The sequence below is a fragment of the Ahaetulla prasina genome, chromosome 14 (genome assembly GCF_028640845.1).
Source record: "Ahaetulla prasina isolate Xishuangbanna chromosome 14, ASM2864084v1, whole genome shotgun sequence".
NCBI lineage: Eukaryota > Metazoa > Chordata > Lepidosauria > Squamata > Colubridae > Ahaetulla > Ahaetulla prasina.
In genome coordinates, this window is record NC_080552.1 from 24,157,554 (window position 1) to 24,172,471 (window position 14,918).

Genomic DNA, 14,918 nt, shown 5'->3' on the forward strand with positions numbered 1-14,918 from the left:
GGAACCGTTTTGGCGTCTCTCCTCCGATCGGAAGTGCGCTCTTCTTCCGGTGGCGCCGCTATGGCCGAGGGGAGCGGGCCTTCCCTGGACGGCCGGCCTCACGGTGAGCAGGGCGGGCGCCGGGCGGACGGGGTGCGCGCCTCTTTGCCGAATGGCCACCGCCCTCGGCGCCCCTGGAGAGGCCTGGGAGCGGGGCCGCAGAGGGAGGGCGAGTTATTTGTTTTATAACTCGTAAGCCGCCCAGAGTCACCCTGTAGGGGAACGTAAGCATTTAATAAATAATAAATACATAAACAAGCAGAGAGCCGTTTTTGCAGCCTTCAAGTGTGTGTGTGTGTGTGTGTGTGTGTGCGGATTAAATTTATGCTCTTCCTGACTGCCAGCCGCTCTGGGCGGTTTACAGATTGCTGAAAGCGTCTAAAAGCCGAGGTGGCCAAAGTGAGAAAAGCAAATGGGGACAAAGAAGAAAAGGAGGCTTGAAGAGCCCGGGTGAAGAGCCGCGTTTTCGGGTCCCTTTGAAATCTTAGCGGGAGGGGGGAGAGCAATTTTAAGCCTGGCGGGAAAGGTCCTCTGTCGTTCCAGAGGGAAGGAGGGGGGAACCCCCTTCTGCGGATTTCAAACCAGGCTGGACAGCCATTCTTGGTGCTGCTTTAATCTGGACCTCACTGCCCACCCGCTGATCTTTTCTAGAGCATCCAGTCTTTTTTCTCCTACACCCTTTTCTCCCTGACTTACTAAAACGATGCTAACTTTTTGGCCATAATCTGTTGCCATCATTTCTGGGGCTCCTCGTCTTCCTTCGGTGCAAATATTCTCCTTTTTTCATATCCCCACCAGACTGTCCGGGCACTGGCAGCAATGAAGCAGGCAAGGCTGATGCTTGCCAAGGATGTCCCAACCAGGGCTTATGTTCCTTGGGACAACTGGCTGGCCCTGACCCAGGTACGTTATGTGTGCGTTATGCAACTGAGCTTGGAGAAATGAGCTTGGGAGGAGCCTTTGATGGCGGCTTGCAGAGCTCTTAATGCTTGTTTTCATTTGCTTTTGAGCTATGGGTGAGGGGTTTGATCCTCACCAGCTCAAGGTTGACTGAGCCTTCCAGCCTTCCAAAGTCAATAAAATGAGGACCCAGATTGTTGGGGATGATATGTTGACTCTGTAAACTGTTTAGGGCTGTAAAGCGCTGTGAAGCAGTATATAAGTCTAAGTGCTATTGCTATAAGAGGTGGGGGGGAGTTAATGGCAGGCTGGGGGCTAAGCCTGTTGCAGGGCCACTCAGTCATGAGAGGAAAACTGTGTTCCATACCATATCCGAATCCATCCTCAAATGCAAAATGTTTTATTAAAGCTTTTTCTGTTTTCTCCTCTATGAAGCTATTGAGGAAATCAAGGAAAAAATGAAAGCTGTCAAGCACAAGCTGCTGGTGCTGTCTGGGAAAGGAGGTGTGGGTAAGAGCACATTCACTGCTCTCTTGGCCCACGGATTAGCAGAGGATGAAACTACGCAGGTGAAGGTCTTCTTTATCACAGAGGTTGTTGTAACAGTGGCCTGACAATGGAGACAAGGAGAAACAAGCAATTTCTCATGATGGCTTCATGAGGAAGGCCACACATAAACAACGTTGCTTGATAGCAAGTAGTGATTATGTCCTTTTGCTAATTGCAATTCCAGACTGTCTCTCTTCCCACTACAGGTTGCCGTGCTGGACATTGACATTTGTGGACCATCCATCCCAAAAATCATGGGCCTTGAGGGAGAACAGGTATGGCTTTGTATGTCAGAAATAGTTTTTTGTATTGCTTTCTGACTCAGGATGTCAGTGATTGTGCCCTGCAGCCCTTTTTAAAATGCAGCTTTCTAGATAAAAATAAAGTAATCTGGACACTCTTTATTTTTGGTTTAGTGATTCTGCAAAGTGGGAACTGGCCTTTTGGAATCTAATAATAAGATGTACTTAAAAGATCAATCCCAGAACAGAAAATTCTGTTGTAGCAAACTTGCATGTTTCTAAAAGAGGGTGCCTGGCTCCTCTCCCTGATTTGGGGGGATGCTTGTTGATTGTCAATCTCTTACCAGTATCTAGTATTTGGGGAATTTATGTATTGGTTTTTTTCTACTACATAAATATCATCATAAATCACCTGTCACTATGAACTACAAATTTAGAGCAATAGCAAATTGTTGTGATGCTAGGTGCTGTGTTCATATTAACATTTTGAAACCTTCTTTCAGGTTCATCAAAGTGGATCCGGCTGGTCTCCAGTGGTGAGTTGCTGTGGCTGTTTCTTAATAAACTCTGTGAGAACTCTGGTCTTTTCTGCTGATTGCCATTTCCAGTCAAAAATTAGAAAGTAATATGTTTAAGTCAAGAAAAAGCAAACATTAGATGGCCTCTTCCGTGTTCCCCTATTTTGGTGCTGAAGTTCCTTATATTATTTTATTGACTGAGGACAGATTTATTTACTTTCTGAAAAGGTTTGGCCTAGATACAGAGATACTTGATCTCTGTGTGAACTCTAGGAGTGATAAGGTTGCAGCTGCCTCCTTCACAGAAATAATAATGAATCTGTGGCTTTATGTTTTATCCGTTGTGTATGTGCTTCCGTCTTCTAGTATGTTGAAGAAAACCTGGGTGTGATGTCTGTGGGGTTTCTGCTGAGCAGCCCTGATGATGCCGTTATTTGGAGAGGACCGAAAAAAAACGGTTTGTGTCTCTCGGCCCCTGCAAAGAATACCGGCTGCTGATTTGCATCTGAATGACAGTTCTCCACTTCTGGAACTTCCACAAGCTTAGTTAAAATTAAACTAGCTTTAATTCTAGAGCTTGATAACTAGTTGATGATTATTTTTGTCTGGTGGCCATGTGAAAATATATTAAGAAAAATACATTGCAGCACAGAGACACACTCCATGCAGGTGATTGGGGTATTTATTTATTTATTTATTTATTTATTTTATTAAATTTTTATACCGCCCTTCTCCCGAAGGACTCAGGGCGGTGTACAGCCGGAATAAAATACAAAATATATACAATTAAAAGAAAAGAAAAGAAACTATTACTAAACGGCCGGTAATTTAAAAGATTTAAAAATTTAAAATATTACTAAAACCCCAATTTAAAATCAACTATTTATGCCAGTCCTGCTTGAATGAATAAATATGTTTTTAGCTCACGACGAAAGGTCCGAAGATCAGGCACTTGACGTAAGCCAGGGGGGAGTTCGTTCCAGAGCGTCGGTGCTCCCACAGAGAAGGCCCTACTCCTGGGGGCCGCCAGCCGACATTGTTTGGCGGACGGCACCCTGAGAAGGCCCTCTCTGTGAGAGCGTACGGGTCGATGGGAGGCATAAGGTAACAGCAAGCGGTCTCGTAAGTACCCAGGTCCTAAGCCATGGAGCGCTTTAAAGATGGTAACCAGGATCTTGAAGCGCACCCGAAAGACTACAGGAAGCCAGTGCAGACTACGGAGCAGTGGTGTTACATTGTAACGCCCCCACCCCACCCCCAAAGAGCCTGTTCCTCCCTTTATTTTCACTATTATTATTTTTAGGAATGATTAAGCAGTTTCTTCGGGATGTGGACTGGGGTGAAATTGACTACCTGATTGTAGATACCCCTCCAGGAACATCAGATGAACATATATCCATAGTCCAGTTTCTCAGCAGCGCCAGAGTCGATGGGGCGGTGGTCATCACCACCCCACAGGTGAGATACGGAATCTCAGTAATGGGACTAAAACGGCATTTCAGTTGGGCTGTAAGCATGTAGGCGAGCACTGCCAGATGCACGTTGCAGGAAATAAGCCTTTATTTTAATGGGCTCAGCCTTCTGATTAAAATTCCACAGCTGTCCCCATTTTTTCCTAACAAGGTAAGTGGGAAGCACAATTGGAGCAGGAGGTGAATGAACCAGTTTTGAAGGAAAATGGGTAGATACGGCCAGAATTGCAGAAACAGCATTGGGAACAGCTGTTTGGGGTTTGGGAGAGGAAGTCACGTGAGAAGGGGAAGAGCAGAAGAGGCAGGTGGATATCAAGGTGTGAGTTTCCCCAGCAATGCTTGCAGGATCCCTGGCCCAAACCTTAAAGGCAGTGTGGTCAGTGGGCCACTTTTTCCTTTCAGGTGTGACTCTTTAATCCGGGAGAGCTGGATTAGTGGTCAGCTTTTCTTTCACATAGGAAGTGGCACTTCAAGATGTTCGGAAAGAGATCAGCTTCTGCCGTAAGGTGAAGCTACCCGTCATTGGAGTGGTGGAAAATATGAGCTGCTTCGTATGCCCCAAGTGTAAGGTATTGTTGCAGCTCTTTTAATAACTTTTAAGCAGGATAATTAATTCTTGCCGAGTCCAATCCTGTTCTGTTACCCCCAGCCAGTCCTGAAGAGTTTCTTCTTCTCTTTATGCCTCCAGCTACCAAAACGGCTCTCCTATGAATTCGAGAGCTTCTGCAACCCTGAGTAGCTGGCCAGGGAGGAGTCTTCCTTCCCCCGGAAGTTTCACTGGTGGGGGCTGCAGTGGAAAGAGACCCTCTCTGTGGCACAAATGTTCAGGCCCCTCCTTTCTGGTCCATCTCAAAGCCTGTGTGACAGTTTTCCCCTTTTACAGAAAGAGTCACAAATATTTCCTCTCACCACGGGGGGTGCAGAGATGATGTGCCGCACCTTAAACGTGCCTCTCCTGGGGAAAATGCCTCTCGACCCTCAAATAGGTAAGGTAACCCATTGGCGCATTTTTGGTGCCAAACAGCATTGGCAGTGAGAATCTCTACTCCTCAAAGTGGATGAGGAACAGAGTTGGTGGGGAACTGGAGGGGTCATTTCACTAAATTTGCACCTTCCCTTTTCCCCTTTCCTCGAGCAGGAAAATGTTGTGACAGAGGCCACTCTTTCTTAGCTGAAGCACCGTTTTCTCCAGCCACCCTGTCTTGCAAGAACATTATCCAAAGTGAGTTCAGCCCTTCGGGGGCTTCATGCAACCATTTCAGGCCATCCTTTTTTTTTACATTGTTTTGGACAGCAAATCTCCGAGGCCTGCAGAGTCGTCTTCAGCCACAGGCCACCCAAGAGCCACCCTGTGGTCTTCATGCCTGTGGTCCGAAGCCGGCCAGAGAGGGAGGCATCATGGAGTTTGAGTCCAATTCTTGCTTTGGATCTTTTTACAGGAATCCAGGACTACTGTAACCAGAACTCCCCACAGGAAGAAAACATGATCTGAGTAGCAGATAAATGTGGATACTTCGTGCATATCTATATAGGTGCATAAACATGTATGCAAATAAATACCTTTGAATAATATTTGCTAATCAGAGATGTTTTTCTGAGGTAGAGCCTTTCTAAATTTTCCAAAACAGGCTGCGTTTTGTTCCTGGGAGCAGATCCACTTATCATGATTTGATAACTTCCCTTAATAATTATCTTCAGTAGTGAAATCAGCCACTGGAAACAAGTTCAGAGGTTGCTTTTATTGAGAAAAACGTAAGTCTTTCTTTTTCTATTTGAGGACTACTTAGTTCCCTAAATTTTGTTTAGTCTCATTCTTCAGGTGTTTTAAAATGGTGATACCGACAGGATCCTATTCACGAGAGATGCCGTGTAGTGCCATATTAGCTCTTTTAAGAATGCAAATAAAAATAACTCATTGTCTGTTTGTGTCTGTCTAGTTCTAAGCAGAGGGTTGCTGTTTCATTTCCTCATCTGCTTCTCAGATCAAATGTTCTTGCAGAAAGCAGGGAGAAGGCAAAGACTGTGGGCAGAGGCCCTCCTTGCTGCTCCCCAGGGAGAGACTGGCAGGAAGGGTGACTGGTTAGCGCCCCCAGCATCCTCCACAGGTGAACGGGGGCAGAAAGAAATGTTGACCTGCACACCCAGTCCCTGCTGCAGGGCCCTAGGAAGCCGCCCACAAATGCTGAAATGATGCGTAACAGAATCGGAGCTGGGCTGAATTTTTATGCCAGGCTTGCTGGAGGCCTCCTGCCAAATTGCAAGGTAGCCGCTAAGGGCTCCGAGGGAACGCCCCCAAAGGAGTAGGGAGAGAAAGAGGTTTCCAGGCCTGCATCACAAGGGGAGAAGCCAGCATTCCTCTTAGGGATGGGATCATAGGTTAGAGGTCGACATCAGCCGGCCACCTGCTCCAGCAGAGGAAAAGGCCGGAACAGCTTCCTAGAAAAGGGCTGCTATGCTAGAAAGCGACACGTGGGATGTGACGCCAAGAGGAAGCGGCTGCTGAATGTGCTGAGTTGGCCCTTCTGAAGCGAAATGCAGCCTGTCGTGGTGTTTAGCGCAGAAACCGTCCCCCGGGAACTTCCCAGGCATCCTCATTTTAATGGCTTTGGGTCCCCAGATGCTTCAGGACGCTTTTTTGAAAATCCTCTGATCGTTCCTGCAGGAGCAATAAAACAAGGCTGGTTGCCAAAGAGGTGGAAAACCCAGCAAGCCAACACCAGTGTGGAGGAGCCGTAGATCCCCCTGAGTGAATTCAGGCCTGCCTTGGTTACAGCCCCTCCCCCCTTATTGCCAGGATTTATTGAGTGATTCCCTCTTTAAAAAGCCACCTACATTTCCAGTCTTCCCCATTGGTGCTTAACCCCCAAAGTCAGGCAGGAGGCTCTCCCACTCACCTTCTGGAAGATCTCCTGGGCCGGGAAGTGTGGGGTGACTTTGCGGAAGTTTTGGGGAGCTCCCCCGAGTTTACAGTGGATGTAGCCGTAAAGGTTAGCCGTCTGGAGACAAATGCCAGTTATCACCAGTGCCTGGAACACAAAGGGTAGGGGGCAGCAGACCCGTAGGCAGGTTTCTAGTGACTTAAAGGCTTCAGGAAACTGGGAAGACCCCCGAGGAGAGACCCCCGGGACCTGGGAGAGCAGAGATGACTTTCAGAAAGGCAGACTCTTACAGATTTTTTTTATGACTGTGCAAAGCACCTTCACATAATCATGATATTCCTGAGAACCAGAGGGTCTTTTTACATTTCTACCCTGGAAGGCTGCAAACTTCTAGCTGAAAGCAAAGCTTCAGGAAAGTTGGCTGAGTAAGATTTGCACGAGTCGGGTGAGAGCCACTCTGTCAAAGGCCACTGAGAACTGAGTTCTTCCCGTCTCCTTACTCAGAAAATGCTTTAGCGCCCCACCAAGGAGGCCTCCACTTCACAGGGGCCCTGTGTGGGCGCCCCCAGTGCAGGCTTTACTCCATCCGCACCTGCTCAAAGAATCTAGCAATGGTTGCAAAACATCTGGACAAAAGCCGCTGTCTGAAAAGCCCCATGGCGTTCTCAAAGTCCCAGCGGGACTCTGCCAAGGCCTTACCAGCCATTTCAGCTTCAGAGAGAACAAGGTGCTGAAGAAGAACAAGATCCAGATGACTGGACAGATGATCAGCCCGAGCCAGAAGATCCGGGCTTCCACCTCAGTGGGGGGAGCCACAGTAGAGGGGCCCTTAAAAGAAGAGAAAAGCAAATTATTTTAAGACATTCGGTTGTGGATGTTGCTCTCAAGATGACAACATTCAACAGAAATGGGAACAGATACTGTCTCGTATTAAGAAAGCAGATTCACTTCTTCATGCTAGCAAGCAAACTTCCTTAAAATGTAATGTTTGATTGGGTTTATATGGTCCAAAAGAATAGTCAAAACAATTTGTGATGAAATGTTGTTAGTTGCGAAGTCGTGTCCAACCCATCACGACCCCATGGACAACGTTCCTCCAGGCCCTCCTATCCTCTACCGTCCTCTGGAGTCCATTTAAGCTCACACCATCAGTGACTCCATCCAGCCACCTCGTTCTCTGCCGTCCCCTTCTTCTTTTGCCCTCAATCTTTCCCAGCATTAATTAGGTTCTTCTCCAGTGAGTCCTTCCTTCTCATTAGGTGGCCAAAGTATTTCTGTTTCATTTTCAGGATCTGGCCTTCTAAAGAGCAGTCAGGGTTGATCTCCTCTAGGACTGTTTGCCTTCCAGTCCAAGAGACTCGCAGGAGTCTTCTCCAGCACCAGAGTTCAAAGGCCTCAATTCTTTGTCGCTCAGCCTTTCTTATGGTCCAACTTTCACAGCCATCCATTGCAACTGGAAAAACCAGAGCCTTGACTATACGCACTTTTGTTGGCAGGATGTTGTCTCTGTTTTTTAGTACGCTGTCTAGATTTGCCATAGCTTTCCTCCCCAGGAGCAAGCGTCTTTTAATTTCTTGGCTGCAGTCCCCATCTGTGGTGATCTTGGAGCCCAAGAAAATAAAATCTGTCTCTACCTCCATTTCTTCCCCATCTATCTGCCAGGAGTTGAAAGGGCCGGATGCCATGATCTTAGTTCAAGCCAACTTTTGCACTCTCCTCCTCCACCCGCATCAAGAGGCTTTTTAGTTCCTCTTCGTTTTCTGCCATTAGAATGGTATCATTTGCATATCTGAGGTTGTTGATATTTCTCCCGGCAAGCTTAATTCCAATAGTTGATTCATCCAGCCCCGCCTTTCTCATGATGTGCTCTGCATATAAGTTAAATAGGCAGGGTGATAGTATACAGCCTTGCCGGACTCCTTTCCCGATTTTGAACCAATCAGTGGTTCCGTGTCTAGTTCTCACTGTTGCTTCTTGACCCGCATACAGTTCAAGAGACAAATAAGATGGTCTGGTACACCCATCTCTTTAAGAACTTGCCACAATTCGTTGTGATACACACAATCAAAGGCTTTAGCATAGTCAATGAAGCAGAAGTAGATGTTTTTCTGGAATTTTCTAACTTTCTCCATGATCCAGCGTATGTTGGCAATTTGATCTCTAGTTCCTCTGCCTCTTCGAAATCCTGCCTGTACTTCTGGTAGTTCTCGATCCACATACTGCTGGAGCCTAGCTTCTTGTATTTTAAGCATAACCTTACTAGCATGTGAAATGAGTGCAATGGTGCGATAGTTTGAACATTCTTTGGCATTGCCTTTCTTTGAAACTGGAATGTAAACTGACCTTTTCTAATCCTGTGGCCACTGCTGAGTTTTCCAAATTTGCTGACAAATTGAGTGTAACACTTTTACTGCATTGTCTTTTTAAGATTTTGAATAACTCAGCTGAAATACTGTCTCCTCCACTAGCTTTGTTGTTGCTCAGATTTCCTAAGGCCCATTTGACTTCACATTCTAGGATGTCTGGCTCAAGGTCAGTGACCACCCCATCGTGGTTATCAGGGATGTTAAGCTCGTTCTTGTATAGTTCTTCTGTGTAATTTTGCCACCTCTTCTTAATCTCTCCTGCCTCTGTTAGGTCCCTGCCATTTTGGTCCTTTATCATGCCCATCTTTGCACGAAACGTTCCCTTCATATCTCCAATTTTCTTGAAGAGATCTCTGGTCCTCCCTATTCTATTGTTTTCTTCTATTTCTTTGTTCATTTAAGAAGGCATTCTTATCTCTTCTAGCTATTCTCTGGAATTCTGCATTCAACTGGGTGTATCTTTCTCTTTCTCCCTTCCCTTCTTTCCTCAGCTATTTGCAAAGCTTCCTCAGACAGCCATTTTGCTTTCTTGCCTTTCTTTTTCTTTGGGATGGTTTTAGTTGCTACCTCTTGTACAATGTTGCGAACCTCCGTCCATAGTTCTTCAGGCACTCTGTCTATCAGATCTAATTCCTTAAATCTATTTGTCACCTCTACTGTATATTCATCAGGGATCTGATTTAGTTCATACCTGAGTGGCCTGGGGCTTTTCCCTACTTTCTTCAATTTAAGCCTACATTTTGCAAGGAGAAGCTCATGATCTGAGCCACAGTCAGCTCCTAGTCTTGTTTTTACTGATTGTATAGAGTTTCTCCATCTTTGGCTGCAGAGCACATAGTCAATCTGATTTCTGTGTTGACCGTCTGGTGATATCCATGTGTAGAGTCATCTCTTGGGTTGTTGGAAAAGAGTGTTTGCTATGACCATCGTATTATCTTGACAGAATTCTATCAGACTGTGCCCTGCTTCATTTTGTACTCCAAGGACAAACTTGCCTGTTATTCCGGGTATCTTTTGGCTTCCTACTTTAACATTCCAATCCCCCATGATGATAAGGACATCATTTTTTTGGTGTTAATTCTATAAGGTGCTGTAGGGCTTCATAGAACCGGTCAATTTCATCCTCTTCAGCACCAGTGGTTGGGGCATAGACTTGGACTACTGTGATACTAAATGGTTTGCCTTGGATTCAAACTGAGATCATTCTGTCATTTTGGGGATTGTATCCCAGTATTGCTTTTGCTACTCTTCTATTGATTATTGAAGGCTACTCCATTTCTTCTGAGGGATTCTTGCCCGCAGTAGTATACCTGATGGTCATCTGAATTAAATTCACCCATTCCTGTCCATTTTAGTTCGCTGATTCCTAAGATGTCGATGTTCAGTCTTGTCATCTCTTGTTTAACCACGTCCAGCTTATCTTGATTCATGGATCTTACATTCCAGGTTCCTATGGAGAAAAAATCTTTACAGCATCGGACTTTCCTTTCACCACCAGATGCATCCACAGCTGAGCGTCCTTTCGGCTTTGTCCCAGTCACTTAATTCTTTCTGGCGCTACTAGTACTAGCCCTCTGTTCTTCCCCAGTAGCATATTGGACACCGTCTGACCTGAGGCTCATCTTCCAGCATTATATCTTTTTTCCTTTTTGTACTGTCCATGGGGTTTTCATGGGAAAGATACTGGAGTGGGTTGCCATTTCCTTCTCCAGTGGATCACGTTTTGTCAGAACTCTCCACTATGACCTGTCCGTCTTGGGTGTCCCTGCACGGCATAGCTCATAGCTTCATTGAGCTACGCAAGCCCCTTCGCCACAACAAGGCAATATAATCCATGAAGGGGTCTTTGAAATGTAGGCACTCCAAAATGCACAAAGCTTTCAGCCCCCCTCTCTTTTCCAGGCCAGGAATGAAAAATAGCCTTGTTTCCAACTATCATGATGTTAGCTGGGGGTTATGACCTCTCGCTGTTCCCCAGGCTGGAAAGGAAATGCTCAGGTTCACCTGGAGGCTTTTCTCTTGCAGTTCAGGAGCTTCATAAACTGACCCAAAAGTTCAGGTGTTGAAAAGAGAAGAAACATGGTTAAGGACTACCTTCCTTGCTTCAAACACCCAGTGGCTCCTCCCATCCTCATCGATCTGATTCCACCATCGCAAACCGACCAGTAGCCGTCCGGTGACATTCTGATGGGGCAGATAAAGAACAGAGTGCACTTTAGGGAGAGATGGCGGGGAACAAAGATGAGAGTTTGGGGAGTTTCTTGAACTACAGAAATGTAGGAGGCCAAGTTGGATAGGATACTCAGGAACAGAGGATAAACTAATTAAAAAATTGTATAACTTTTTACTGGGCATTGAATTAGAGGAAGAACAAGTGAAGGAAACAATGATAGCTTGGGTAAAGAACTTTGGATGTTCAGTTGACCTAAATAAATGGCATCAGTTATGGGAAAGGAATTACAAATTAACAATGTCCACGGCATATAAAGAAAATCAATATAAAATGTTTTATAGATGGCATATGCCCACTGAGAACCTGGCAAAAATGTTTAAAGATAAATCAGCTAAATGTTGGAAATGTCACCAGTTACCAGGATCTTATTATATGTGGTGCACATGCCCAGAAGCTAAAAACTATTGGAATAAAATTAAGGCATGGTTAGAAGAAATGACAAAACAACATATTGATTTAAAACCAGAGCTGTTCCTATTGGGTCTCCTCCCAGAAAAAATTAATAAAGAAAATATCTATTTGATTATACATGTAATAACAGCTGCAAAGACTGTTTTTGCGCAAAATTGGAAAGCAGAGAAAATACCTTTAGAAGAAGAAGTAATTAAAAAAAATTTAGAATGTGCAGAAATTAATAATTAACTTTGATAATTAAAGAAAGAGAGGATTCAGAATATTTTAAGATATGGGATTAATTTTACCATTGGCTGGAAAAGAGATATAGATAAACTAATTAATAGTGATGTAAGAGAATGGTATAATTAGAATATTGTATTTTTGGAGAAATGTAATAAATTAAGCGAGAATGAAGACAGAAGAAACAACAAAAAGATGAAGTCATGGAGAAAACAACTAGATGTCACATGGAAAGAATGATTGATGTATTAAGTGTTTGTGTATAAAATAAAATAAAAATTTCTGGTGGCTCAACAGACTAATGCAGTCTGTTATTAACAGCAGCTGCTTGCAATTACTGCAGGTTCAAGTCCCACCAGGCCCAAGGTTGACTCAGCCTTCCATCCTTTATAAGGTAGGTAAAATGAGGACCCAGATTGTTGGGGGCAATAAGTTGACTTTGTATATAATATACAAATGGATGAAGACTATTGCTTGACATAGTGTAAGCTGCCCTGAATCTTCGGAGAAGGGCGGGATATAAATGCAAATAATAAAAAAAAAAGGAAATGTAGGAGGCCCTTCGTCTCAGCTAAACCAGGTTGGGTCCACAAGGACCAGCATCTCTCCATTTCCCTGTGCCATAATTTGGAGATGCCAATCATGACTCGCCCATCAGACCCCCTTGGTCGAGGACTGCAGCACTGACTTTGCCGGCTGGTGAGAAGGGAGCCGATGGCCTGGCAGGCCCTGGGGGGGGGGGGGAAACTATGCAGGAAGATGTATCCTCCCTTGCATCTGCTGCAACTGTGGCCTTTAAATTAATTTCTCCAGTTGCTTGATCCCAGCTTAGACTCTCTTACCCCTCCTCCCTTTTTATCTAGGAGAACAAAGTGCATTTTCCATAATTGGCACCTGTTAAATAACAAACTCATACCCAATAAAGCAAATACAATGTTTACTTCCTTGGTGCCGCTTTTATCTGCTCGCCAACAAGAGCACTAATAAGTTTTATGAAGAAGAGGAAGAGAAGATGAAGCTGAGAAGGGAGCTCAGTGGCCTCCTGCCTTCCTTGGCATCATGAAGGGCCCGGCGGAGGAAGGTGACCCAGCGGGGCCTCTTGGCCGGAGGCCAACAGAAGGCCTACCTTCACAGACCAGAAGTCAAAGGAGAGGAGGAGGAGGATGAGGAGGAAGCAGGCGATGAAGCTTTTGCTGAACCAGTCGCAGAAGAGGTAGGTCACGATGGCACTCACGCGGAAGAAGAGGTGGAAAAAGGTGGCCAGTGGGTACCTAGGAAGGAACCATCCAGAATTCTGGAAGTTGCCAAGGTTGGACACCCCTGCTTTAAATATTCAGGTAAGGCAGGATTTCTTCGCTGCTCTGGGGCTCCTGGGCAAGGGCAAAGGTCAGAGGGGTCTGGCTGGGGGTTGGCACACTGACTTCCCTGTGGAGCTCCGTCTAGTGCAAGAGCAAGCCATCCCTGCAGGGTGTGTTTACATTAGTCAGTGAGGAGGAGAAGAAAGGTGAACTCTTTACAGCCAGCCTGATTCCAAGGACTTCGGGGACATTATGAGATGATCTAATATTTACCTACCTGGCAACAGTAGGCACAAGAGAACAGCAAGGAGAAATGTTTTATTTGTACCTGTGAATTTCAGTAAAGAAGCCTCTTTTGGAGAGTTCTGGACCCAAACAGCAAAGGTCACCATATTTAATCAAGTATTTTTAAAAGCAAATCCAAAACATTTAGGCTATACTTAAACAATTACAGAAACAATATTAAACTTGTGTGCAGCCCAATTCTCAATGATTCTGGACAGCCAATTAATTTGGCAATTAGGTGCCAGAAATACCAAAGGCTTCTGTCAGCTTCCATAAGAACAGCCATGCCACACGATTACAAAACAAAGAATCCCAACAAGCTTTCTACCAAATAAGCCCCAAATTCAGCTGAGCAGGGGGGAAGAGCCCTCAACCAGTGAAGCAGAAACTCAAAAAGAAGTTTGCCTGAGCATGCATTGTACATAAAAAAGAGGTCTGTTTATAAAACTGATAGAAGGCTGTTGGGGAGGGGCAATTGGAAGAGGCACCCCTCCTTACCTGACTCTGGCCTTTCTTAAGGCCAGCTCCTCTTCATTCCCAAAGTCGAGGGACACGTCCTCCGTGTCATCTGCTAAGGTCTGAAAGAGATGGACCCTGTGTGAGCTTCACATACACACCCAAGGGAAGGTGTGATGAAGCCCTCAAAAACCATCCCTGGCAGAACCAGGCCTCATCTTCCAGCAGTTTTCCCTCCCACCCACCCCCATCCCTCCTTTGACTGGCAAATCTGCTCCCCTCCTTCTAAATGTTTCCAAGTGGCTTTTCCCACCTGGTGCGGCTTCCTCTTTTCAGGCCAGGCCTCGCTCTTGCCAGCTGGCTACCTACCTGCGTGGAGATGCCTCTTCCAGGTCTGGGGAAGCACACAAAGCCTCTGTTTTGACTGAAGGATTGAGTCACTCACTCCCTGCGTCTCCCAAAGCAGAGGGATTCCCTGCCTCTTGTTTTCCAGAAACACTGTGTGCGCACAAGGCCTTCCTCCAGAAGATGGATTCCGTACTACCAGACCTGATTGCCCCCTTGGCCGTTGTGCCTTGTGGTCCTGTTTCTGTGCTCAGTGCCAAAGACTCTCCCAGGCCCCCTTCGTAGAGGGAAGTCTCTCTCTCCCTGCTTTATACACAGCCTCCTGCATCCTGTCCAAAGCCAGCCCATAATACGCAGGTTTTCCTCCCCTCCCCTTCAGCCCCTTCTCCCCCACCTGCTTCATCTTCTTGGCTCCGTCTCCTCCTCTTCCTCCTCTTGCCTCTGCGGATGTGAGCAGGATCCACCCAACATCCTGCCTCCTCCTGGCCGTTGCTATGGCGACCAGAGCAGGGATGCTGCTGCCCAGGCGGTGAGGGGCAGGTTGGCCCAGAAACTGCCTGGCTTTGGGCAGCTCCTGGGTGACCGGCCAAAGTCCCTGGTCTGGGTTGCTCTTTCGGGGTCTCTCAATTTTGGAACACTGCCGATGCCCATCCTTGACCTGTTTAGTGAGGTTTTCCACTTAACATGCTTTTCTGCCTGC

General features: G+C 46.0%; 2 protein-coding genes across 3 annotated transcripts in view; one reads left to right on the forward strand and one right to left on the reverse strand.

Annotated features, from left to right (window-relative positions):
• On the forward strand, positions 1 to 5,640 carry NUBP1 (NUBP iron-sulfur cluster assembly factor 1, cytosolic). 2 transcript variants are annotated; one of them, XM_058157692.1, is made up of 11 exons: positions 1 to 103; positions 838 to 942; positions 1,375 to 1,508; positions 1,695 to 1,763; positions 2,234 to 2,266; positions 2,615 to 2,705; positions 3,552 to 3,706; positions 4,179 to 4,289; positions 4,604 to 4,706; positions 4,859 to 4,942; positions 5,160 to 5,640. In XM_058157692.1, exons 1-11 carry the CDS (start codon positions 61 to 63, stop codon positions 5,210 to 5,212), a joined length of 981 nt encoding a protein of 326 aa, XP_058013675.1. In that variant the 5' UTR covers positions 1 to 60; the 3' UTR covers positions 5,213 to 5,640. The 2 variants fall into 2 exon arrangements, with proteins under 2 accessions (XP_058013675.1, XP_058013676.1); XM_058157693.1 differs by lacking the exon at positions 1 to 103 and adding an exon at positions 142 to 263.
• TVP23A (trans-golgi network vesicle protein 23 homolog A) overlaps positions 5,615 to 14,918 on the reverse strand; it is a 12,202-nt gene continuing 2,898 nt past the window's right edge. The window contains exons 2-8 of the mRNA XM_058157694.1: positions 14,613 to 14,876; positions 13,916 to 13,995; positions 12,961 to 13,105; positions 11,060 to 11,149; positions 7,299 to 7,427; positions 6,615 to 6,746; positions 5,615 to 6,376 (exon numbers count right to left, since the gene is read on the reverse strand). Of these exons, the coding sequence (XP_058013677.1) occupies positions 6,317 to 6,376; positions 6,615 to 6,746; positions 7,299 to 7,427; positions 11,060 to 11,149; positions 12,961 to 13,105; positions 13,916 to 13,995; positions 14,613 to 14,621 (645 nt within the window). The 5' untranslated portion in view covers positions 14,622 to 14,876 and the 3' untranslated portion in view covers positions 5,615 to 6,316. The remainder of the gene's footprint in view (positions 6,377 to 6,614; positions 6,747 to 7,298; positions 7,428 to 11,059; positions 11,150 to 12,960; positions 13,106 to 13,915; positions 13,996 to 14,612; positions 14,877 to 14,918) is intronic.